Source organism: Phyllobates terribilis, unplaced genomic scaffold (genome assembly GCF_046119375.1).
Source record: "Phyllobates terribilis strain yellow unplaced genomic scaffold, ASM4611937v1 Scaffold_11__3_contigs__length_659146591, whole genome shotgun sequence".
In the NCBI taxonomy this organism is placed as follows: Eukaryota; Metazoa; Chordata; class Amphibia; order Anura; family Dendrobatidae; genus Phyllobates; species Phyllobates terribilis.
The window spans coordinates 434,044,240-434,070,360 of record NW_027362771.1 but is presented as its reverse complement, the minus strand read 5'-3'; the positions used below and the strand labels follow the sequence as shown (position 1 = coordinate 434,070,360).

At 43.3% G+C, this 26,121-nt stretch overlaps 1 protein-coding gene across 3 annotated transcripts in view; it reads left to right on the top strand.

Moving 5' to 3' along the window:
• The window catches only part of TTLL13 (tubulin tyrosine ligase like 13), a 91,266-nt gene that overhangs the window by 40,650 nt on the left and 24,495 nt on the right, over window positions 1-26,121 (top strand). For all 3 annotated transcript variants that reach the window (XM_073653210.1, XM_073653209.1, XM_073653208.1), the window contains exons 2-7: window positions 9,156-9,444; window positions 10,274-10,314; window positions 16,025-16,143; window positions 16,226-16,356; window positions 23,287-23,443; window positions 23,936-24,079. In XM_073653210.1, the coding sequence (XP_073509311.1) occupies window positions 9,176-9,444; window positions 10,274-10,314; window positions 16,025-16,143; window positions 16,226-16,356; window positions 23,287-23,443; window positions 23,936-24,079 (861 nt within the window). In that variant the 5' untranslated portion in view covers window positions 9,156-9,175. The remainder of the gene's footprint in view (window positions 1-9,155; window positions 9,445-10,273; window positions 10,315-16,024; window positions 16,144-16,225; window positions 16,357-23,286; window positions 23,444-23,935; window positions 24,080-26,121) is intronic.

Below are 26,121 nucleotides of genomic sequence, written 5' to 3'. Positions count from 1 at the left end.
TGCTGGGCTGATGTGTATACAGGTGCTGGAGCTGATGTATATACAGGTGCTGGGCTGATGTATACAGGTGCTGGGGCTGATGTATATACAGGTGCTGGGGCTGATGTATATACAGGTGCTGGGGCTGATGTATATACAGGTGCTAGGCTGATGTGTATACAGGTGCTGGGGCTGATGTGTGTATAGAGGTGCTGGGGCTGATGTATATACAGGTGCTGGGCTGATGTATATACAGGTGCTGGGGCTGATGTACATGGAGGTGCTGGGACTGATGTATATACAGGTGCTGGGGCTGATGTGTATGGAGGTGCTGGTGCTGATGTATATACAGGTGCTGCGGCTGATGTATATACAGGTGCTGGGCTGATGTATATACAGGTGCTGGGGCTGATGTACATGGAGGTGCTGGGACTGATGTATATACAGGTGTTGGGGCTGACATGATGCAGCTCTCCTCTCACAGCACTGTCATGCCATTACATTATGAATGCCACGACAGAGGAGAGAGAGTGAGCCAATATCTTCACAACAGAAACGAGAAATCATAAAATATTTTTTTTTTTATTCAGCTCTGCATCCAGTTTATCATGAGTTGCACAGAATAATATGTAACGCGATGAAAGGTCCTCTGTAAGTGGATAGATCACACAACACTGGCTTTTATACTGGTCACCAGAATGATCACTTGGTGCAAAGAGACAGTATTGGAATGGGGCATATAATATAAAGTTATGTCCTGTTCGAATTTTGTTTCTGGGGCAAGTCTTCCAGATATACCCAACCCCAGCTATAATTCAGCACTATTGATAGTACAGTAGTCGCAGGAAATCCTAATTAATCTTTTTTTTTAACTGTAAAGCCCAAATAAATATGATCAAAATGTTGCAGCCTTAGTTGACTAAGATGGCTGTCTACAACTTTATGACCTGAAAAAGATGATTGTAGTACAGGTGCTGGGGCTGATGTGTATACAGGTGCTGGGGCTGATGTATATACACGTGCTGGGGCTGATGTATATACAGTTGCTGGGGCTGATGTGTGTATAGAGGTGCTGGGGCTGATGTATATTCAGGTGCTGGGGCTGATGTATATACAGGTGCTGGGGCTGATGTATATACAGGTGCTGGGGCTGATGTGTATAGAGGTGCTGGGGCTGATGTATATACAGGTGCTGGGGCTTATGTGTATACAGGTGCTGGGGCTGATGTGTATACAGGTGCTGGGGCTGATGTATATACAGGTGCTGGGGCTGATGTATATACAGTTGCTGGGGCTGATGTGTGTATACAGGTGCTGGGGCTGATGTATATTCAGGTGCTGGGGCTGATGTGTATACAGGTGCTGGAGCTGATGTGTATACAGGTGCTGGGGCTGATGTATATTCAGGTGCTGGGGCTGATGTGTATACAGGTGCTGGGACTGATGTGTATACAGGTGCTGGGGCTGATGTGTATACAGGTGCTGGAGCTGATGTATATACAGGTGCTGGGGCTGATGTGTATACAGGTGCTGGGGCTGATGTGTATACAGGTGCTGGGGCTGATGTATATACAGGTGCTGGGGCTGATGTATATACTGATGCTGGTGATGATGTGTATACAGGTGCTGGGGCTGATGTGTATATAGGTTCTGGGGCTGATGTGTATACAGGTGCTGGGGCTGATGTATATACAGGTGCTGGGGCTGATGTATATACAGGTGCTGGGACTGATGTATATACAGGTGCTGGAGCTGATGTATATACAGGTGCTGGAGCTGATGTATATACTGGTGCTGTGGCTGATGTATATTCAGGTGCTGGGGCTGATGTGTATAGAGGTGCTGGGGCTGATGTATATACAGGTGCTGGGGCTGATGTATATACAGGTTCTGGGGCTGATGTGTATACAGGTGCTGGGGCTGATGTATATACAGGTTCTGGGGCTGATGTGTATACAGGTGCTGGGGCTGATGTATATACAGGTTCTGGGGCTGATGTGTATACAGGTGCTGGGGCTGATGTATATACAGGTGCTGGGGCTGATGTATATACAGGTGCTGGAGCTGATGTATATACAGATGCTGGGGCTGATGTATATACAGGTGCTGGGGCTGATGTATATACAGGTGCTGGGGCTGATGTGTATAGAGGTGCTGGGGCTGATGTGTGTATAGAGGTGTTGGGGCTGATGTATATACAGGTGCTGGGCTGATGTATATACAGGTGCTGGGGCTGATGTGTATATACAGGTGCTGGGGCTGATGTATACAGGTGCTGGGGCTGATGTGTGTATAGAGGTGCTGGGGCTGTTGTATATACAGGTGCTGGGCTGATGTGTATACAGGTGCTGGGGCTGATGTGTGTATACAGGTGCTGGGGCTGATGTATATACAGGTGCTGGGCTGATGTATATACAGGTGTTGGGGCTGATGTGTGTATACAGGTGCTGGGGCTGATGTGTATACAGGTGTTGGGGCTGATGTACATACAGGTGCTGGGGCTGATGTATATACAGGTGCTGGAGCTGATGTATATATAGGTACTGGGGCTGATGTATATACAGGTGCTGGGACTGATGTATATTCAGGTGCTGGGGCTGATGTGTGTATACAGGTGCTGGGGCTGATGTATACAGGTGCTGGGGCTGATGTATATACAGGTGCTGGGGCTGATGTATATACAGGTGCTGGGCTGATGTGTATACAGGTGCTGGGGCTGATGTATATACAGGTGCTGGGCTGATGTATATACAGGTGCTGGGGCTGATGTGTACATACAGGTGCTGGGGCTGATGTGTATACAGGTGCTGGGGCTGATGTGTATATACAGGTGCTGGGGCTGATGTGTATACAGGTGCTGGGGCTGATGTATATACAGGTGCTGGGGCTGATGTGTATATACAGGTGCTGGGGCTGATGTGTATACAGGTGCTGGGGCTGATGTACATACAGGTGCTGGGGCTGATGTATATACAGGTGCTGGGGCTGATGTGTATATACAGGTGCTGGGCTGATGTGTATACAGGTGCTAGGGCTGATGTATATACAGGTGCTGGGGCTGATGTATATACAGGTGCTGGAGCTGATGTATATATAGGTACTGGGGCTGATGTGTGTATAGAGGTGCTGGGGCTGATGTATATACAGGTGCTGGGCTGATGTATATACAGGTGCTGGGGCTGATGTGTGTATACAGGTGCTGGGGCTGATGTATACAGGTGCTGGGGCTGATGTATACAGGTGCTGGGGCTGATGTGTGTATAGAGGTGCTGGGGCTGATGTATATACAGGTGCTGGGCTGATGTATATACAGGTGCTGGGGCTAATGTGTGTATACAGGTGCTGGGCTGATGTGTATACAGGTGCTGGGGCTGATGTGTGTATAGAGGTGCTGGGGCTGATGTATATACAGGTGCTGGGCTGATGTGTGTATACAGGTGCTGGGGCTGATGTATATACAGGTGCTGGGGCTGATGTGTGTATACAGGTGCTGGGCTGATGTGTATACAGGTGCTGGGGCTGATGTGTGTATAGAGGTGCTGGGGCTGATGTATATACAGGTGCTGCAGCTGATGTATATTCAGGTGCTGGGGCTGATGTATATACAGGTGCTGGGCTGATGTATATACAGGTGCTGGGGCTGATGTGTGTATACAGGTGCTGGGGCTGATGTATACAGGTGCTGGGGCTGATGTATATACAGGTGCTGGGGCTGATGTATATACAGGTGCTGGGCTGATGTATATACAGGTGCTGGGCTGATGTGTATACAGGTGCTGGGGCTGATGTATATACAGGTGCTGCGCTGATGTATATACAGGTGCTGGGGCTGATGTGTATATACAGGTGCTGGAGCTGATGTATATACTGGTGCTGGGGCTGATGTATATGCAGGTGCTGGGCTGATGTATATACAGGTGCTGGGGCTGATGTGTGTATACAGGTGCTGGGGCTGATGTATACAGGTGCTCGGGCTGATGTATATACAGGTGCTGGGCTGATGTATATACAGGTGCTGGGGCTGATGTACATGGAGGTGCTGGGACTGATGTATATACAGGTGTCGGGGCTGACATGATGCAGCTCTCCTCTCACAGCACTGTCATGCCATTACATTATGAATGCCACGACAGAGGAGAGAGAGTGAGCCAATATCTTCACAACAGAAACGAGAAATCAGAAAATATTTTTTTTTTATTCAGCTCTGCATCCAGTTTATCATGAGTTGCACAGAATAATATGTAACGCGATGAAAGGTCCTCTGTAAGTGGATAGATCACACAACACTGGCTTTTAACTGTAAAGCCCAAATAAATATGATCAAAATGTTGCAGCCTTAGTTGACTAAGATGGCTGTCTACAACTTTATGACCTGAAAAAGATGATTGTAGTACAGGTGCTGGGGCTGATGTGTATACAGGTGCTGGGGCTGATGTGTATAGAAGTGCTGGGGCTGATGTGTATAGAGGTGCTGGGGCTGATGTATATACAGGTGCTGGGGCTGATGTGTATAGAGGTGCTGGGGCTGATGTGTATACAGGTGCTGGGGCTGATGTGTATACAGGTGCTGGGGCTGATGTATATACACGTGCTGGGGCTGATGTATATACAGGTGCTGGGGCTGATGTGTATACAGGTGCTGGAGCTGATGTGTATACAGGTGCTGGAGCTGATGTATATACAGATGCTGGGGCTGATGTGTATATAGGTACTGGGGCTGATGTATATACAGGTGCTGGGCTGATGTATATACAGGTGCTGGGGCTGATGTATATACAGGTGCTGGGGCTGATGTATATACAGGTGCTGGGGCTGATGTGTATAGAGGTGCTGGGGCTGATGTATATACAGGTGCTGGGGCTGATGTGTATATAGGTACTGGGGCTGATGTATATACAGGTGCTGGAGCTGATGTATATATAGGTACTGGGGCTGATGTATATACAGGTGCTGGGCTGATGTATATACAGGTGCTGGGGCTGATGTATATATAGGTGCTGGGGCTGATGTATATACAGGTGCTGGGGCTGATGTGTATAGAGGTGCTGGGGCTGATGTGTATACAGGTGCTGGAGCTGATGTGTATACAGGTGCTGGGGCTGATGTATATACAGGTGCTGGGGCTGATGTGTATAGAGGTGCTGGAGCTGATGTATATACAGGTGCTGGGGCTGATGTGTATACAGGTGCTGGAGCTGATGTGTATACAGGTGCTGGGGCTGATGTATATACAGGTGCTAGGGCTGATGTATATACAGGTGCTGGGGCTGATGTGTATAGAGGTGCTGGGGCTGATGTATATACAGGTGCTGGGGCTGATGTATATACAGGTGCTGGAGCTGATGTGTATACAGGTGCTGGGGCTGATGTATATACAGGTGCTGGGGCTGATGTGTATAGAGGTGCTGGGGCTGATGTATATACAGGTGCTGGGGCTGATGTATATACAGGTGCTGGGGCTGATGTATATACAGGTGCTGGGGCTGATGTATATACAGGTGCTGGGGCTGATGTGTATACAGGTGCTGGGGCTGATGTGTATACAGGTGCTGGGGCTGATGTATATACAGGTGCTGGGGCTGATGTATATACAGGTGCTGGGGCTGATGTGTATACAGGTGCTGGGGCTGATGTGTATACAGGTGCTGGGGCTGATGTATATACAGGTGCTGGGGCTGATGTGTATAGAGGTGCTGGAGCTGATGTATATACAGGTGCTGGGGCTGATGTATATACAGGTGCTGGGGCTGATGTATATACAGGTGCTGGGGCTGATGTATATACAGGTGCTGGGGCTGATGTATATACAGGTACTGGGGCTGATGTGTATACAGGTGCTGGGGCTGATGTGTATACAGGTGCTGGGGCTGATGTATATACAGGTGCTGGGGCTGATGTATATACAGGTGCTGGGGCTGATGTGTATACAGGTGCTGGGGCTGATGTGTATACAGGTGCTGGGGCTGATGTATATACAGGTGCTGGGGCTGATGTGTATAGAGGTGCTGGAGCTGATGTATATACAGGTGCTGGGGCTGATGTGTATACAGGTGCTGGGGCTGATGTATACAGGTGCTGGAGCTGATGTGTATACAGGTGCTGGGGCTGATGTATATACAGGTGCTAGGGCTGATGTGTATACAGGTGCTGATGTATATACAGTTGCTGGGGCTGATGTGTATACAGGTGCTGGGGCTGATGTGTATACAGGTGCTGGGGCTGATGTATATACAGGTGCTGGGGCTGATGTATATACTGGTGCTGGGGCTGATGTATATACTGGTGCTGGGGCTGATGTGTATACAGGTGCTGGGGCTGATGTATATACAGGTGCTAGGGCTGATGTGTATACAGGTGCTAGGGCTGATGTGTATACAGGTGCTGGAGCTGATGTATATACAGGTGCTGGGGCTGATGTATACAGGTGCTGGGCTGATGTATATACAGGTGCTAGGGCTGATGTATATACAGGTGCTGGGGCTGATGTATATACAGGTGCTGGGGCTGATGTGTATACAGGTGCTGGGGCTGATGTATATACAGGTGCTGGGGCTGATGTATATGCAGGTGCTGGGGCTGATGTATATACAGGTGCTGGGGCTGATGTATATGGAGGTGCTGGAGCTGATGTGTATACAGGTGCTGGGGCTGATGTATATACAGGTGCTGGAGCTGATGTATACAGGTGCTGGGCTGATGTATATACAGGTGCTGGGGCTGATGTATATACAGGTGCTGGGGCTGATGTATATGCAGGTGCTGGGGCTGATGTATATACAGGTGCTGGGGCTGATGTATATGGAGGTGCTGGAGCTGATGTGTATACAGGTGCTGGGGCTGATGTATATACAGGTGCTGGGGCTGATGTATACAGGTGCTGGGCTGATGTATATACAGGTGCTAGGGCTGATGTATATACAGGTGCTGGGGCTGATGTATATACAGGTGCTGGGGCTGATGTGTATACAGGTGCTGGGGCTGATGTATATACAGGTGCTGGGGCTGATGTATATGCAGGTGCTGGGGCTGATGTATATACAGGTGCTGGGGCTGATGTATATGGAGGTGCTGGAGCTGATGTGTATACAGGTGCTGGGGCTGATGTATATACAGGTGCTGGGGCTGATGTGTATATACAGGTGCTGGGAGTGATGTCTATACAGGTGCTGTGGCTGATGTATATACAGGTGCTAGGGCTGATGTATATACAGGTGCTGGGGCTGATGTGTATATACAGGTGCTGGGGCTGATGTGTATACAGGTGCTGGAGCTGATGTATATACAGGTGCTGGGGCTGATGTATATACAGGTGCTGGGGCTGATGTACATGGAGGTGCTCGGACTGATGTATATACAGGTGCTGGAGCTGATGTATATATAGGTACTGGGGCTGATGTGTGTATACAGGTGCTGGGGCTGATGTATATACAGGTGCTGGGCTGATGTATACACAGGTGCTGGGGCTGATGTATATACAGGTGCTGGGGCTGATGTGTATATACAGGTGCTGGGGCTGATGTGTATATACAGGTGCTGGGGCTGATGTGTATACAGGCGCTGGGGCTGATGTGTATATACAGGTGCTGGGGCTGATGTGTATATACAGGTGCTGGGGCTGATGTGTGTATACAGGTGCTGGGGCTGATGTGTATACAGGTGTTGGGACTGATATATATACAGGTGCTGGGGCTGATGTGTATACAGGTGCTGGGGCTGATGTGTATATACAGGTGCTGGGGCTGATGTATATGGAGGTGCTGGTGCTGATGTATATACAGGTGCTGCGGCTGATGTATATACAAGTGCTGGGCTGATGTATATACAGGTGCTAGGGCTGATGTATATGGAGGTGCTGGGACTGATGTATATACAGGTGTTGGGGCTGATGTATATATACAGGTGCTGGGGCTGATGTGTATATACAGGTGCTGGGGCTGATGTGTGTATACAGGTGCTGGAGCTGATGTGTATACAGGTGTTAGGACTGATCTATATACAGGTGCTGGGGCTGATGTATATGGAGGTGCTGGGACTGATGTATATGGAGGTGCTGGGACTGATGTATATACAGGTGCTGGGGCTGATGTGTATATACAGGTGCTGGGGCTGATGTGTGTATACAGGTGCTGGGGCTGATGTGTATACAGGTGTTGGGACTGATATATATACAGGTGCTGGGGCTGATGTGTATACAGGTGCTGGGGCTGATGTGTATATACAGGTGCTGGGGCTGATGTATATGGAGGTGCTGGTGCTGATGTATATACAGGTGCTGCGGCTGATGTATATACAAGTGCTGGGCTGATGTATATACAGGTGCTAGGGCTGATGTATATGGAGGTGCTGGGACTGATGTATATACAGGTGCTGGGGCTGATGTACATGGAGGTGCTGGGACTGATGTGTATACAGGTGTTGGGGCTGACATGATGCAGCTCTCCTCTCACAGCACTGTCATGCCATTACATTATGAATGCCACGACAGAGGAGAGAGAGTGAGCCAATATCTTCACAACAGAAACGAGAAATCAGAAAATATTTTTTTTTTATTCATCTCTGCATCCAGTTTATCATGAGTTGCACAGAATAATATGTAACGCGATGAAAGGTCCTCTGTAAGTGGATAGATCACAAAACACTGGCTTTTATACTGGTCACCAGAATGATCACTTGGTGCAGAGAGACAGTATTGGAATGGGGCATATAATATAAAGTTATGTCCTGTTCGAATTTTGTTTCTGGGGCAAGTCTTCCAGATATACCCAACCCCAGCTATAATTCAGCACTATTGATAGTACAGTAGTCGCAGGAAATCCTAATTAATCTTTTTTTTTAACTGTAAAGCCCAAATAAATATGATCAAAATTTTGCAGCCTTAGTTGACTAAGATGGCTCTCTACAACTTTATGACCTGAAAAAGATGATTGTAGTCAACCAGCATGCTACTAGACTCAGTGAGGGACACAGACAGAAGTGGGTCTCTGTGCGGCTGCACAGGTTGCACCAATGGTATGTCCACCCCTGTCTAGAATGGTGGCACCGAATGATGTGCAGCAGCGGTTCATCCACATCCAGGATTTCTCTTGGAAAGTTGCCTGTATAGTTTTGGTGCTGTATGCAGGGAAGGAGTTTTACAATCATTTTGCTCTTCATTATAACATCTGTTTATTTTACAGCCTAAGTATTGGCTTACACAATGAAAGTGGAGACCCGAGTGTGCAGTGAATCAGAGGATGATTCTGGGGAGGATGAAGAAGATGAGGAAGAGTCAGAAGCAGAGAGTGTGAGCCAAACAATCCCAGAAGACAAGGAATCCAAAATTAAGACTGTAGACCCCGAGCAAACTAATCCATTAGAAGAAAGCCAAAATCAGGACAGCTGGGACCATGCAGTTGAAAAGCCAAACACGGACTTCACATCAGACTCTACCGACCAGTCTAAAAAGAAAAAGAAGAAAAAGCGCAGGTGTGCGGCAGATGTTGGATTCTTCCCTATGGCCATGTTCCTAGGGCTACAGTCACACATCCATGTGAGGGTCACCATCCGAGAAACGGACAGACTTTTTCTTAGCTGTCATCGTAGTTGCTTCCTAGTTTCATCATCTTTTTTCGCATCCCTTTTTTATTACTGAAGCCAGTAGACTGAACTTTTTTTTATCTATTGACTTTTATCAATAGATCAGTTAAAAATGGATGAAGCTTGGATGGCAACTCAACTAAAGTACACAGTATGTCATCCTAGTTTCATCAGTGTCTCCCAGATCTCTATAGAGTCTAATGGCCGAGTCTCATTCTCAGAACGGGTGAGAATAAAAAAACTGGACAGCACTAGGACGTGTCGCATGGATGTGTGAATGTAGCCATACTCTCGGATGAGAACAAATATAGGCACCTGTGACATCTTTATGATAAACGGTTATTGACATGTCACCTGCAACTACATAGCAGACAATAATACCCTTATTAGTTGACATGCCCTTACATCACAAGAGTGCTCACAACTGATGCTGAATAACCTATTGGATTTAGGTTTTATTGTTCATCAGATATTTGTCAATTATTTTACTATTTAAAGGGGTTGGATCCAGCCATTTCAGTGTCCCTGCACTCTTTGGATGTTGTAGAGGCTATAGCTGCCCCCCGAATCGTCAGTCATCATAAGCGCACCACCCCCCGCATGAAAACTCCCTTAAAGCATTATAAACACAAGTCAAAAGATAGTAAGATGTAGATGTCAAGACCCCATCCAACCATTAGTACTAATTAATGCCTTGTTGTTTTTTCTTTAACTCTAGGATAATTGGTATCAATTTAACAAACTGCAAGTATGAGAGTGGTAAGTGGATTAAATGCAATTGCTTAGAATATTATAATGATAATTTGGCTTTTTTGCATTCATAGATCCATAATGAGTGGTTCTATAGTGAAAAAATGATCAGATCAGACGGCTTATAAACTGGATTTCTCATCTAACCATGCCATCCATATGTAACCATTTTACAGGGACAGATCGAACCTAACAAAGAATACGGTAGAATCAGAGGAGGGAAGTGTGGAGTCAAAAATTGCATATTTTTCTTCAATGAATCCCTGATATTTTACATAATAATCTTGTCAGATATATAATAACAAAACTTTATCAGTAAAACGTTTAATGAGACAATTGAAATTAAGCTGTGCTAAGAAAGATACAAAAGACCAAAATCTGGGAAAGGTATACAATACTGAATCTTTTACCAGGGTTTTGCTCCCTCATCTGAGAGCAGCATAATGTAGAGAAAGCGACCCTGATTCCAGCGATGTGTCACTTAGTTTACTGGGTTCTGCAGTTGTGATACAATTAGAGTTTTTAGATGTAGCATGGAGCAATGCTCACAAAGCTATCCCCACCTTCATCACAGCTTTCCGTGTAGAATCTATATTGACATTAAGCTGCTAATCAGTGCTGGGGCGAAGTTGGACCAGGATGCATGAGGGTTAATAGTCTGACAGTAATAATCTCCTGATAAAACGCTCATTGTATTGAAATAACAGCACACAGTCTAATGAGTTATCACAACTACCGTTATAATTAAATTCCTTGGAATGTACCAAACACTTTCTCCATAGTGGAAGGAAAATTAAATATCACAGTCGATGATGATGATTACACAGCTCCTGTCACACAGTTATAATGTAGGAGATCACAGTTTAGCCTCCCTGACTGTATACTTATAGTCTATTAGCTCTATTAGGAGAATACAGAAGGGAGAATAATTGCACTGTCCCTCACAGCAGGCAGAGGTGGTACTAGCTGTGGTGGTGGCCAATGCATCATAGGATTAATAATAGAACCAAGAGGAGAAGAAGCTGACTGAAATGTAAAATTCAAGTTGGATTCTGAAGAGGAGAAAACAGGGTTGTGAAGTGCATGGAAGTAAGTACACCATATCTTAGAGAAGTGCAGCGTGGGATAGGCAATGAGGTGGGAATGTGCGGGGATGCAAAAAAGAGTGCTTCTTGAAACATCAGATTTGAAGCTAGTTGTAACATTTGTCTCTTGAGTTATTTGTAATAATATTTGCCTTCTGCTCTGGCTATAATCCTACCACTGAGGGCCCGATTCATTAAGGTGTTTATGCCGGAATTCTAGCATGAAGCACATTAAAAAGTTGCAATTTTTTATACAACTTGGAATTTGCGCAAAAATGTTGCGGCTTTTGGTGTTTTCACGACAGTGATGGCCAGCTAGGCCAAGATAGGCTAAGCATGGGTGGGACAGGGAGTGGCTAAGCTTGTCCTTCTAATTATTGAAAATGTATCATAGCATCATAGAATGTTAGAGTTGGAAAGGACCTCCAGGGTCATCGTGTCCAACCCCCCGCTCAAAGCAGGATTCACTAAACCATCTCAGACAGATGTCTGTCCAGACTCTGTTTGAAGACTTCCATTGAAGGGGAACTCACCACCTCTCGTGGCTGCCTGTTTCAGTCATTGATCACCCTCACCATCAAAAAGTTTTTTCTAATATCTAATTTGTATCTTCTCCCTTTCAGTGTCATTCCATTGCTTCTTGTGTTTCCATGTTTAAATGAGAATAAGGATGATCCCTCTACAGTGTAACAGCCCTTGATATATTTGTAGACAGCTATTAAGTCTCCTCTTAGCCTTCTTTTTTGCAAGCTAAAACATTCCCAGATCCTTTAATTCTTCCTTGTAGGACATAGTTCGCAGTCCGGCCACCATCCTGGTGGCATAAATTTTGCCAGAAATGTAAACTGGTCCCTGATTGGAGTACATCTTTGACGGAGGTGCACAGCACTTGTAAGATGAATCTAATTCATTAAGTGTCGTGTGCTTCTTAATGATTAGGTGCATCTTACTCCTGCATGCCCATCATTATGACTGGTGTGTATAACACCGGTCTTAATGAATCAGTCCCTGAGGGTTATACATGTTAATGCTTCCATGAGGAACATCATAATTGTGGGAGAAATGTGTTGGAACCTTACTGATCCTCTATATATTTCTGTTCCTCTATCAAAATTTTTTGATTTGAGAGTCCTCAGTGGTTGAGAGGACTCTCAAATCTAAATATTTTTCTATCTACTGGCTAACACGGTACAAGAATATATATTTTCCCTATATGTTCCTCTATCACAATTTTTTCTATGATTTGTCTTTTTCATAAGCAGTTGACAAATAGTACAGTATATTACCAAATATTGTATACTTTACTGTTACTGCTTTTTCAAGGAGCATATTTTGTGCTTTTGTATAGTTGTATAGTTCGTTGTCCAGTTTGATTTTAATTGTCTCCAAAAAAGTTTAGCTACTATGTAATATATATATATATACACACACATAATAAGACTATTATGTAACTTATCCGGGGCTCATATTTAAAAGGGTTATCCAATACTATTTGATTTTTTTTCTTATGGGTCTAAGAACTTACAATCAGGTACTTACTAACTACCTGTCTGTTGTATCCGACGACGCTCTTTGTCGGCTCAAAGCAGCCACAGACCGCTCCTGCCAGTGATTCTGCGGCTTCTGGTGACATCACACTTATTGCAGGGAGCTAGCTGTCAATCGGCATGATGTCGCCAGTCACACCCTGTCGATGGAGCAGCATGCATGAGGCAGAGCTGCTCTGTTGACATGAAGCAGCAGAAATGCTAATAGGAGAAGTCTGTAATCGCTCTGAGCCGGTGCCGGGCAGAACAGGCAGGTAGTTGCCTTTGTTAGCAATTACTTTCCTGTCAGTTCTTAGCACCATGAGAAAAAAATAAAGTAGTCTCAGATAACCCTTTTAAAGTTTCTGTCTACAGGGTACCAGGCATGTAATTCTGTAAGTCGGTGAATTTTTCTCAATTTCTGTGTAATACATACTTCTTGACCTTTTTCCACTGCCCCTGTTACCAATAAATGATGAGCGGTACTTACCAGGTGGGAAATGGCCACCCTCAGGCCAACAGATTTACTGAGACAGGTGGAAACTTACGTCTGTCGCTTTGCGTCGTAAAGGCTGCCAAATATACAAAATATTTATTAAGATTTTGTCACATTTTACTCCAACAGGCTGCTGATTAAGGAGCCCCCCACAAAGCTTTTTATTCATGAGGGGAGTGCACCTCACATGCCTCTCTCATTAGTAACCTTCATGTGTACATTACAGACACTGCTCACTCGCACTGTCCCTCTGCAACTGCAGGCATGCTCCTCTGGTCTCCGTCTCTTCGTGGGTCTTTGGTGCTTGACCGTCGGCGGATGTCTTCTGGGTCTGGGGAAGGAAGGAGCGAGTCTCGGCTCTTGACGAGTGTCGCCTGGTCTCTGGAACTTGACTGGCATAGGTCCTGGTCTTGACCGGCGCAGTCTGAACTCTGTGTCTTGACTAGCGCAGTTTCCAACTTTGGGTCTTGACAGGCGCAGTCTGAACTCTGTGTCTCACCAGGAGTCATCTGGACCTTGTCAAGCGATGACCGGCACCTCAGTGGTGTAGGCTTTCCACGAGGCCTGTCACGTGGGCTTGTCATGTGGCATCACTGGTCCGCATCTTCTCGGCTCTCCTACTTGTTGCAAAATCCCCCTGCGGTTTGGCGCGCAGGGCTTTTATATTAAAGGGGTATTCCAATCTCCAAGATCCTATGCCAATATGTAGTAGTTATAATAATAATATTAGCAAATATCTCCAATTAGAAATGTAGTATAGTTTTTCTGATTCACTATGTCTCTTTCCTCATGAAGTCATTGCAGGACCTTAGGTATCCATGGTTACGTCCACTGATAGAGTAGACGTAAAGTTAGTTGCTAGTGGTCGTAACCATGGATGCCTAAGGTCCTGAGGAAAGAGACACAGAATCAAAAAAAGTATACTACATTTCTAATTGGCGGTATTTGCTATTAATATTATTATTACTATTACATTACACCTACTACATATTGGGATAGGATGTTGGAGATGGGAATACCCCTTTAAGGAACACTGTCATGCGAGTTACCTGACCAGGTCCAGCACAAGAACTTGCTTCCCCTGCAATTCTTCTTGTACGAATTGGTTCCACCTGGTTTCACCCGGCCAGCTGATGGCAGTCTTTCCTCAGTATTGTCACATCACGCAAGGGCTCTTCAGGTGTATCACTTCTTCCTCTTACATTGCATCCGATCCACTCAGCATCTAAATATTTTTCACCAATGAGATATCGGTTCTAAGGGGAATACTATGCAAGGTGCTGACAATTACATGTATGATTTACCTCTCCGGACCAGACATCTCCTCCCTACTAACTAAAATCCCGCAATGTGTATCCGCTATTTCATCCTTCTTCTCTGCTAGATTTCTATAACTTAACATGGACAAAACAGAATTCATCATCTTTCCACCATTTCATTCACCCCCCCAACTGACCTATCTATCAACATCAATGGCTGTCCACTCTCCCCAGTCCCGCAAGCTTGCTGCCTTTGGGTAATCCTGGACTCTGATCTCTCCTTCAAACCACATATCCAAGCCCTCTACACTTCCTGCCGACTCCAACTCAAAAATATCTCCAGGATCCACACATTCCTCAACCATGAATCTGCAAAAACAATAGTGCACGTCCTCATCATCTCCCGCCTCGACTACTGCAACCTCCTGCTCTGTGGCCTCCCTTCTAATACTCTTGCACCCCTCCAATCTATCCTAAACTCTGCTGCCCGACTAATCCACCTGTCCCCCTGCTATTCCTCGGCCTCTCCTCTCTGTCAATCTCTTCACTGGCTCCCCATTGGCCAGAGACTCCAGTTCAAAACCCTAACCATTGCATACAAAGCTATCAACAACCTATCTCCTCCATATATCTCTGACCTAGTCTCCCGTTACATAACCGCACGCAATCTCCGATCCTCACAAGATCTCCTTCTCTACTCCCCTCTTATCTCCTCTTCCCACAATCGCATACAAGATTTCTCCTGTGCATCCCCACCACTCTGGAAATCTCTACCCCAACACATCAGTCTCTACCCCAACATATCAGACTCTCACCTACCGTGGAAACCTCCAAAAGGAACCTGAAGACCGAGCTCTTCCGACAAGACTACAAGCTGCAGTAACCACCGCTCCACCATACGCTGCACGACCAGCGCTACCCTCACCTATTGTATCCTCATCCATCCCTTGTAGACTGTGAGCTCTCGCGGGCAGGGTCCTCGCTCCTCCTGGACCAGTCGCTGTCACATTGTGTTCAAGATTATTGTAATTGTTCTTGTATGTATACCCCTTTTTCACATGTAAAGCGCCGTGGAATAAGTGGCGCTATAATAATAATAATGATTTTCTGTAATCAAAATGTTCCCTGTGTTATATATCTTCCAGGTGCATAGTTGCATTCAGGTTTTTCTTTATAAAATATGAGGCTGTGTTCACACTGGCTTCGATTTTTGGTAGGGGCATGATATGGATATGTTAGATGCCTTATGATCTGATTTTCCCCCATTGACTTTACAGGTTGCTTTCCTTAATAAAAATGATATAGGTGAGGTAGAGAGATGTTCTGCAACCACAATGTTTTCTTGCTTTTCAGTGCGTCGTGCTGCGCGTGTTACTGGGCTGAAGGAAGTCGGGGACGAAGAGGAATGGACAGTTTATTGGACAGACTGCTCGGTCTCACTGGAGCGTGTCATGGACATGAAGAGATTCCAGGCAAGTTCTCAGACACATAGGTTTCCATATAGAAATATTCAGATTTTTCTTCCTCATCACTGAATATATATTTTCTTAACAGAAAATCAACCACTTCCCAGGAATGAGTGAGATATGCAGGAAGGACTTGTTGGCAAGAAACATGAATCGTCTGCTAAAGCTTTTTCCAAAAGAGTACAACATCTTTCCACGAACATGGTGCCTTCCTGCTGAGTGAGTACCAGATTTTTATTGCAATTTTGAGGGTCCTTTAATGGTTATAAGGCTTTACTGTAGTTCCCTGCACTTAAAGAGAACTTGTCAGCCTGATTTTGTAATGTAAAGGAAAGACATAGCGATAATGGCGCTGTAATACTGATTACATTGATACCTTTGTTGTTCTTCTTTAATCGCCATTTGAAGTTTTCTGCTATTTAGATTTTGGTGCACAGGGGCTGGACTGTGCACTGGGTCTTCTCCTCCGTATCTGTGATTCCCTGGCCCTTCTGCTCGCCTCCGGTCTTTGAATGACAGGTCACTCCTTTTTCAGTGAACTGCCTCCTTTGAAATCTTGTCTTATAGCAGAAAAGTCAGATGGAGGGACCAGGAATCACAGACAGGGAGGAGAAGACCCAATGTACAGTCCTGTCCCTTTGCACCGAAATCTAATAGGAGAAACTTCAAATGGCGATTAAAGGGAATCTGTCAGCAGGTTTTTGCTTTGTAATCTGAAGACAGCATGCTGTAGGGGTTAAAACACTCAAATGGTGATTAAAGAAGAACCACAAAGGTATCAATTCTGTCAGTATTACATCGCCATTACAGCCATGTCTTTACTTTACAGTACAAATTCGTGCTGACAGTTTATCTTTTAATATCGCACTGCATTGAATGATGAAACTATCGAGAGATTCAAGCTTGTTCCTTTAACCTTTTGGCTACTTCTGAGTATTTAAAAACCTTGTTCACTGGGTCATATATTTCCTATCCCTCTTCAACCCCTAGCACCTTTATTCATCCCCTCCCCCCTCTGACTATTTGTATGTCTCATATGTACCCCCTTCTTTTTCATTTTATATATATATAAAGAAATGTGATTATCACTACAGTCTGATACATCTTTACTTCAACACTGGTTCATTCTATTTTCATTGTAATCTGTTAATTATTATTCCTTTGTTTCAAGTCTATTTCTTATTAAACATGAAAATCTTTTAATAAAAATTACAATTATAAAAAAAAAATTGTCTGCGGCATCACTGCGAGTCCACCATCCATTTTAATTTTTTTAAACCAAATAAAGTTTATTGAGAAGATATAAAGGATCAGATACATTAAGGATACAGCAAATTAACTAGCTTTGTCCAATAAATCATTACCAGGAACGAATGTAACATACTTAGTGCATACTAGGAACAGTATAAAAGATATTGTGGAACAGATACAGAGAACTGAATAGAATATCTACAAACATACTGTATCTCAGTGGGTTCTGACCACAAATGGAAAATCAGAACGAAGTTAAACAATAATCATTGCTGTTTGTCTATTTCCATTTAGTGAAATAAATTGATGAAGGGTGGGTTCAAAGACCACCTAGAAGAAAGTACAGCCCCAGAAGCCTTCCTTCCTATCTCTCCCTGGTTGGACACTCATCCCCCTCCCCCACCAAATAAGCAATCGGGTGGGATTCAATCCATGTACCCAAATTTTTTTTCAATTTTCCAGGGCAGCTCTGGCGCATATAGATTATTTTTTTTACAAAAGTGAGAGAGAGGTTTAGCACTGATTTCCATTGCAAAATTTTTGATACTCTTGATGACATCCAATGTCTGGCGTCCTTTTTATTTTGTACGTAGGCAAAACGGCTCGTCCATATGATCATCCTGGTACTGCTGTTCATCCCATTTATAACAGAACGCCACTGATTGAACACTGATAGCCAATCCTGCCATGTGGTGTCTCTGAACAGCAGCATATTACAGAGATCACGCTCATTATAAGAAAACCTCAGAAATGTAATGAAGAATGCCACAATTCATTTTCTGCCTGATTCATACAGAACCTGATGGAAAAAAAAACCTATATATTTCTCCATATAAAATTAGATTCATATAGTTTAATGTTTTGTGAGTGCAGTATTACATGTCTGTGTAACTTATAAGGTATAATACACTTGTTTGAATAGCGGTGTGCATGTACTCCAGGGTCTGCATATAAGTTATTTGAAAAATCACAGTTATTTCAAATTTTCATAAAGCAATAGTAATACGCCCTTTCAGGGAAATATGCTTGTTTCTACACTGATGAGCCACTTCTTCCACTTTCCCCTGCCTCCTGAACTCATCATTCACTCTAAAAACCACCAACAATCAGTCTTCAAAAAGACAAAATATGCTGACTGCTCACTGAGGGATCAGATTACAGATGCCCATTGAAGTTTATGGAGAAGGGAGAGTGAGGAAGAATGAGGAGCAGAGTGTGAGAGAGAGAAGCAGAAAGGCACACACAGATGATGCTACTAGTTGTAATAAGTGTTGTATTTCAGCCTGGTGCTGGATTCATTGCTACTCTGCTCAGTACTGCTGTATAATGTCCTCCACTGTGCTACAGAGAGATAGGAGAGGAGGAATCCCTCATGTCTGTGTAATGTGTATTGAAGACATAATAGTTAGCCTCCTCCCACCAGCTCAGAGACAACTGAAAATCAAAGATAGTACATACAGAGGGAAAAATTGTGAAAATGCCGTGTATATACAGTACAGACCAAAAGTTTGGACACACCTTCTCATTTAAAGATTTTTCTGTATTTTCATGACTTTGAAAATTGTATATTCACACTGAAGGCATCAAAACTATGAATTAACACATGTGGAATTATATACTTAACAAAAACATGTGAAACAACTGAAAATATGTCTTATATTCTAGGTTCTTCAAAGTAGCCACCTTTTGCTTTGATGACTGCTTTGCACACTCTTGGCATTCTCTTGATGAGCTTCAAGAGGTAGTCACCGGAAATGGTTTTCACTTCACAGGTGTGCCCTGTCAGGTTTAATAAGTGGGATTTCTTGCCTTACAAATGGGGTTGGGACCATCAGTTGTGTTGTGCAGAATTCAGGTGGATACACAGCTGATAGTCCTACTGAATAGACTGTTAGAATTTGTATCATTGCAAGAAAAAAACCGCTAAGTAAAGAAAAACGAGTGGCCATCATTACTTTAAGAAATTAAGGTCAGTCAGTCCAAAAAATTGGGCAAACTTTGAATGTGTCCCCAAGTGCAGTTGCAAAAACCATCAAGAGCTACAAAGAAACTGGCTCACATGAGGACTGCCCCAGGAAAGGAAGACCAAGAGTCACCTCTGCTTCTGAGGATAAGTTTATCCGAGTCACCAGCCTCAGAAATCGCAGGTTAACAGCAGCTCAGATTAGAGACCAGGTCAATGCCACACAGAGTTCTAGCAGCAGACACATCTCTTCAACAACTGTTAAGAGGAGACTTTGTGCAGCAGGCCTTCATGGTAAAATAGCTGCTAGGAAACCACTGCTAAGGACAGGCAACAAGCAGAAGAGACTTGTTTGGGCTAAAGAACACAAGGAATGGACATTAGACCAGTGGAAATCTGTGCTTTGGTCTGATGAGTCCAAATTTCAGATCTTTGGTTCCAACCACCGTGTCTTTGTGCGACGCAGAAAAGGTGAACGGATGGACTCTACATGCCTGGTTCCCACCGTGAAGCATGGAGGAGGAGGTGTGATGGTGTGGGGGTGCTTTGCTGGTGACGCTGTTGGGGATTTATTCAAAATTGAAGGCATACTGAACCAGCATGGCTACCACAGCATCTTGCAGCGGCATGCAATTCCATCCGGTTTGCGTTTAGTTGGACCATCATTTATTTTTCAACAGGACAATGACCCCAAACACACCTCCAGGCTGTGGAAGGGCTATTTGACCAAGAAGGAGAGTGATGGGGTGCTACTTCAGATGACCTGGCCTCCACAGTCACCAGACCTGAACCCAATCGAGATGGTTTGGGGTGAGCTGGACCGCAGAGTGAAGGCAAAAGGGCCAACAAGTGCTAAGCATCTCTGGGAACTCCTTCAAGATTGTTGGAAGACCATTTCCGGTGACTACCTCTTGAAGCTCATCAAGAGAATGCCAAGAGCGTGCAAAGCAGTCATCAAAGCAAAAGGTGGCTACTTTGAAGAACCTAGAATATAAGACATATTTTCAGTTGTTTCACACTTTTTTGTTAAGTATATAATTCCACATGTGTTAATTCATAGTTTTGATGCCTTCAGTGTGAATGTACAATTTTCAAAGTCATGAAAATACAGAAAAATCTTTAAATGAGAATGTGTGTCCAAACATTTGGTCTGAACTGTAAGTCATATAATGGCCAAATAGTGTTATTACTAATGTACACAAATGAAGGCATAGTCTGAAAAACCACTTGAAACAACAGATACAGTTGTGGTCCACATTATTATCATCCTTAATTGCCAATATCTTGAGAAATAAGTGGATATGAACCAACTGTGGATCATTAGACAATTTAATAACATGTCCCAATCCATTCAACAACGACACCTTCCCAATGTGGGACATAACAGTACGTCACATTCAGGTGTATATGTATGAAGTATTATCCTATCAGGGATCGGAGGGTATATGGAGCGACTATCGGAGCAGGGTATAATTTTCACTATATACTGCAATGCTATAGTATTGCTCTGTATAGAACAATTGATCAAATGATTGCAGGTTCAAATCCCCTAAGAGGACTAAAAAGTAAAGTGTTTTAAAAAAGAGAGAAAGAAAATAATAAAAGTTTGAATCACTCCTCTTTTGTCAGTTTAAAACCAGAGTTAAAGAATAAAGCATATTTGGTACTGACTAGTCTATAAAAATCCACCTGATCTCTCAAAATTTAAAATTAAATGACTTAAGGCCCTAAAGATAAAATAATGTAAAATGTCTTAATAACCGGGTTCTGGTCACCGCACCTCCATAAAGAAATGCAGTAGTATCAATAAAAACGGCATCTCGCGACACGAAAAACAAGCCCTCACATTGGACCATCAACCGAAAAAATATACCATACATATATATAGATCTCAGAAAATAGTGAAACAAACCAAAAAAAATGTTTTTACAAAGTTCTGATATTTTTTGAGCTACCACAATAAATGAGGTAATTCAAAACTAAAACTTGTCCCACATAAACAACTCCTCATACGGATATGTTAGTGGAAAAATGTAAAATGTTACAGCTTTTGGAAGGAATGAATGTTACACAAGTAGAAAACTTCTTAAAATCTTTTGAAATTGTTAAAGTCGGGATGCTATGGTGTTTGGAGATCGTCGTGTACTCATTAGACTGCTTGTGCTTGGTGATAATAGCTTTTATGATAAACTCAGACAGCTCTCATCTTGTTACCATTGCAAACAATGGAAATTGAAAAAAAATGACTTTTTAAGCATCAAAGCCACTATTCATAGGCTTATGAAAGCCATGAGAGCGCTGACAAGATGTTCACATGTACAGACTGTGATTTCCTGACTGGCCGTGGGTCTCCTGACCTGAACTCAGCAGCCTCATAGACTTATGTAGGGATGATCCGAAAAATGCTGTCTGTACACGGATTGTGAAATTCAGACATCTAAGGCTGCCTTTGGTCTGATTTTTTTTCTTTGTTTCAAACTGAACATTGGGTGCCATCGGTCATGTCTATTTTCAATTTTGTAACCCTTTTTTCCTGCCAAGTTTTTATTTTTTTCTGTCTCACTTTTTTCTGTATCAGACATATGAATTTATATACCGTATATTCAAGCAGTTTCATGAAAGGGGTTGTCGAGTGATGATAAGTTATCACTTCTTCAAGGGTGATAACTAATAGATTGGTAGGGGCATGACTGCTGTGACCCGCAATGATTGGCGGAATGGGGCATGTTTATCTCCATTTATAATTGAGCAGTAGTGCACATGTCGGTCTGCTGTTACTTCATTCACTATGGCGCTGGCAGAAAAAGTCAAGCGCTGCACTTGGCGGCCACTCAGAGAAGAATGGGCCCAGCTGCTCCTTTCTAAATGGGGATGACAGGGATCAAAGTGCTCTGTTCTGCTGCTCAGTGCAGGTCCCAAAGACCTACAAGTTATCATCTATCTGGAGAATAGGTGATAACTTACCTTCACTGGACAACTTCTTATAAATGGGTATTCCCATCTCGAAGGTTATAGCCCAATATGAAGTAGGTATAATATTAGCAAATATCTCCATTTAGAAATATAGTATAGTTCTTCTGATTTGCTATGTCACTTTCTCCATGTGCAGGCATCGCAGTAGATACTTAGGTATTCATGGTTACGACCACTAGCAACTAACTGTCACTATATGAGTGGCCATAATCATGGATACCTAAGCTTCTGCAATGCCTGCACATGGGGTAGGAAACATAGCGAATCAGAAGAACTATACTACATTTCTAATTGGAGGTATTTGCTAATATTATTTTTATTACCCCTACTACATATTCGGATAGGATCTTGGAGATGGGAATACCCCTTTAACAATTTGGCCCTGATTCATCAACGCTTTTAGACCCAAAAAGTCACAAAACTCTGGAGCAACTCGGAGTTGCATCAATATTTTGCGACTTTGTGTTTTCATGCCAGTTTCTCCCAGCTTCGCTGAAATGGGTGGAGCTGGGGCGCAGCGGAGCTGTGATGACCGTTCTGTGCACCAGAAATCTTAATCCAGTCGGTTACAATTCAAATCTACACATTGCAAAAATTCTTCATTCATAAATGAACCTGCTGTACGTATTTTACAATCCACAGCTTGTCAATTCTTTGCATGGAATTCATTATGGTCCTAACTGTAGTGTAACACGTGTGGATCTTAATGCAGAAACAGATCAGAAACGCTGCGGATTCGCAGCAGAAAATCCTCATCAAATCCACCACATGTGCATGTACCTTTAAATGGGGTGCGAACCATAGACTCATTTCTGTCTGCTGAAGATAACTTTTCATCGCCCTGTCAGTTTATGAATTATTCTATGAATTACACTTGCTTTATTTCTATTCTGTGCTGTGGATATGAATTTTATTAGTGTTTGTTAATATTCATTTTGACCTTTTCTCTTCTTTTACTGCAGTTATGGTGATTTACAGGCTTATTGTCGCACAAAGAAAAACAAGACTTATATCTGCAAGCCTGATAGTGGATGCCAAGGAAGGGGTATTTTTCTATCCAAAAACATGAAGGACATTAAACATGGTGATCACATGATCTGTCAGCAGTATGTCTCGAAGGTAACATGAACTTTATTGTTTGCTCCAAGAAAGATTATATCAGTATGTGAAAAGATTTCATTATTGGCAACAAACCATTTATTAATCTGTGTACTCTTCTAATAGTCTAAAGCTGGCCGTACTCATGCAATTGCTGTTGGCTATCTACCTCTCCTGACTCCACCAAACACAGGACCATTCGACTCGGCTGAGTGTTCTTGTGTTTTCCATTAGTACAGTGGAGAAAGCTGCTGTCACTCACCTCTGGCGGCGACTTATCTCCTGTCAAATAGGATCTGGGATTTAAATTCACACTGCCTGACCCTAATCTCCCTCAACATGAAGGGGGACACCCATACACATTACACTGTCAGCTGAAGTTATCAGGTTCATCCTACTTTAGTCTAATGTGTATTGGTGCCTAAAAATCTAAGCAAAGTCATCAGTTTCCTGCCATAGCCATGATCCTCAAATATTATCTTCACACTGATTAATTCAGGTATATTTCCACAGCCATTCCTGATTGATGGGTACAAATTTGATCTACGTATATATGTCCTTGTGACTTCTTGTGAACCTCTGCGCATTTTCATCTACAAGGAAGGCCTTGCACGGTTTGCAACCATGAGCTACACAGAACCTAGTCATAGCAATCTGGTAAGTAGCTCTTAAGACCCACTTAAAGCCATATATTTCCCTCTGGAAAAATGTGTATTTTCTACTACATATTTAATGTTTACAGAGATTATCCCACCCCACCCCCAAAGAAAACATGGTAGCAGATGAGCTAATGTATGTATATATATATACAGCTCTGGCAAAAATTAAGAGACCACTGCACAGTTTTCTAAAAATCCCCATCTCTACATGTCTGACAGCCATTCCATTCCAGTGTCAGTTGAATTCCAACCAAAGTCCACCTCATTCTACTTAATGTGATTCTGATTAGGTGATCACCTGAACCAAATCTTATGTAATGTGGGAAAGTATAAAAAACACTGCTGTGGTCTTCACAATCCTCTTGCAATAGGACAAGCTGGATGGCAAAACAAGTGCTAGGAATAGCCCAAAAGTAATTTGAATGAAAAAATAACTTTTAACCATGCCAAAGGAGTTGAAAAGAAAAGTCTTGAGTGAGGAAAAGAAGGGCTCAATTCTGGCTTTACTAGCAGAGGGATACAGTGAGCGTCATGTTGCCTCCATCCTTAAAATTTCGAAGATGGCAGTCCATTATAACAGGGTCAAGCAGCAGACATTGGGGACAACAAAGCTACAGACCGGCAGAGGGCGAAAGCGATTCTCCACTGACCGGGATGATCGTCATCTTATTCGAATGTCACTCAGCAACCGCAGGATGACATCAAGTGACCTACAAAAGGAATGGCAAATGGCAGCTGGGGTGAAGTGCACGGCAAGAACAGTCCGTAACAGGCTCCTAGAGACAGGCCTCAAGTCATGTAAAGCTAGAAAAAAGCCTTTCATCAATGAGAAGAAAGGAGAGCCAGGCTGAAGTTTGCCAAAGACCATAAGGATTGGACTATAGAGGACTGGAGTAAGGTAATCTTCTCTGAGTCTAATTTTCAGCTTTGCCCAACACCTGGTCATCTAATGGTTAGACGGAGACCTGGAGAGGCATATAAGCCACAGTGTCTTGCACCCACTGTGAAATTTGGTGGAGGATCAGTGATGATCTGGGGATGCTTCAGCAAGGCTGGAATTGGGCAGGTTAATCTTTGCGAAGGACGTATGAATTTAGCCCCCTACAAGGTTATCCTTGAAAAACACTTGCTTCCTTCTGCTCAGGCAATGTTCCCCAACTCTGATGACTGGTTTTTCCAGCAGGACAATGCCCCATGCCACACAGCTAGGTCAATCAATGTGTGGATGAAGGAGCACCACATCAAGACCCTGTCATGGCCAGCCCAATCTCCAGACCTGAACCCCATTAAAAACCTCTGGAATGTAATCAAGAGGAAGATGGATAGTCACAAGCCATCAAACAAAGAAGAACTGCTTAAATTTTTGTGCCACGAATTGCATAAGGTCACCCAAAAGCAGTGTGATAGACTGGTGGAAAGCAGCCTAGACGCATGAAACCTGTGATTAAAAATCATGGTTATTCCACCAAATATTGATTTCTGAACTCTTCCGGAGTTAAAACATAAGTATTGTTTCTAAATTAATAAGAACTTGTTTTCTTTGCATTTTTTGAGGTCTGAAAGCACGGTTTCTTTTTTATTATTTTGACAATTTCTCATTTGCTACAAATAAATATAAAATTTTTAGCTTTGAATATCGGAGACATGTTGTCAGTAGTTATAGAATAAAACAACAATGTACATTTTGCTCAAAAATATACCTATACAGAGGAAAATCAGAGAAAATGAAAATTTTGCAATGGTCTCTTAATTTTTGCCAGAGCTGTATATATCTACATACAGTTGTGCTCAAAAGTTTACATACCCAGGCAGATTTTTTCCTTTCTTGGCCTTGTTTCAGAGAATATGAATGATAACAAAAAAAACTTTTTCTCCACTCATGGTTATTGGTTGGGTGAAGCCATTTATTGTCAAACTACTGTGTTTTCTCTTTCTAAACCTTAATGACAACCAAAAACATCCAAATGATCCTGATCAAAAGTTCACATACCCTGGTGATTTTGGCCTGATAACATGCACAGAATTTGACACAAATGGGTT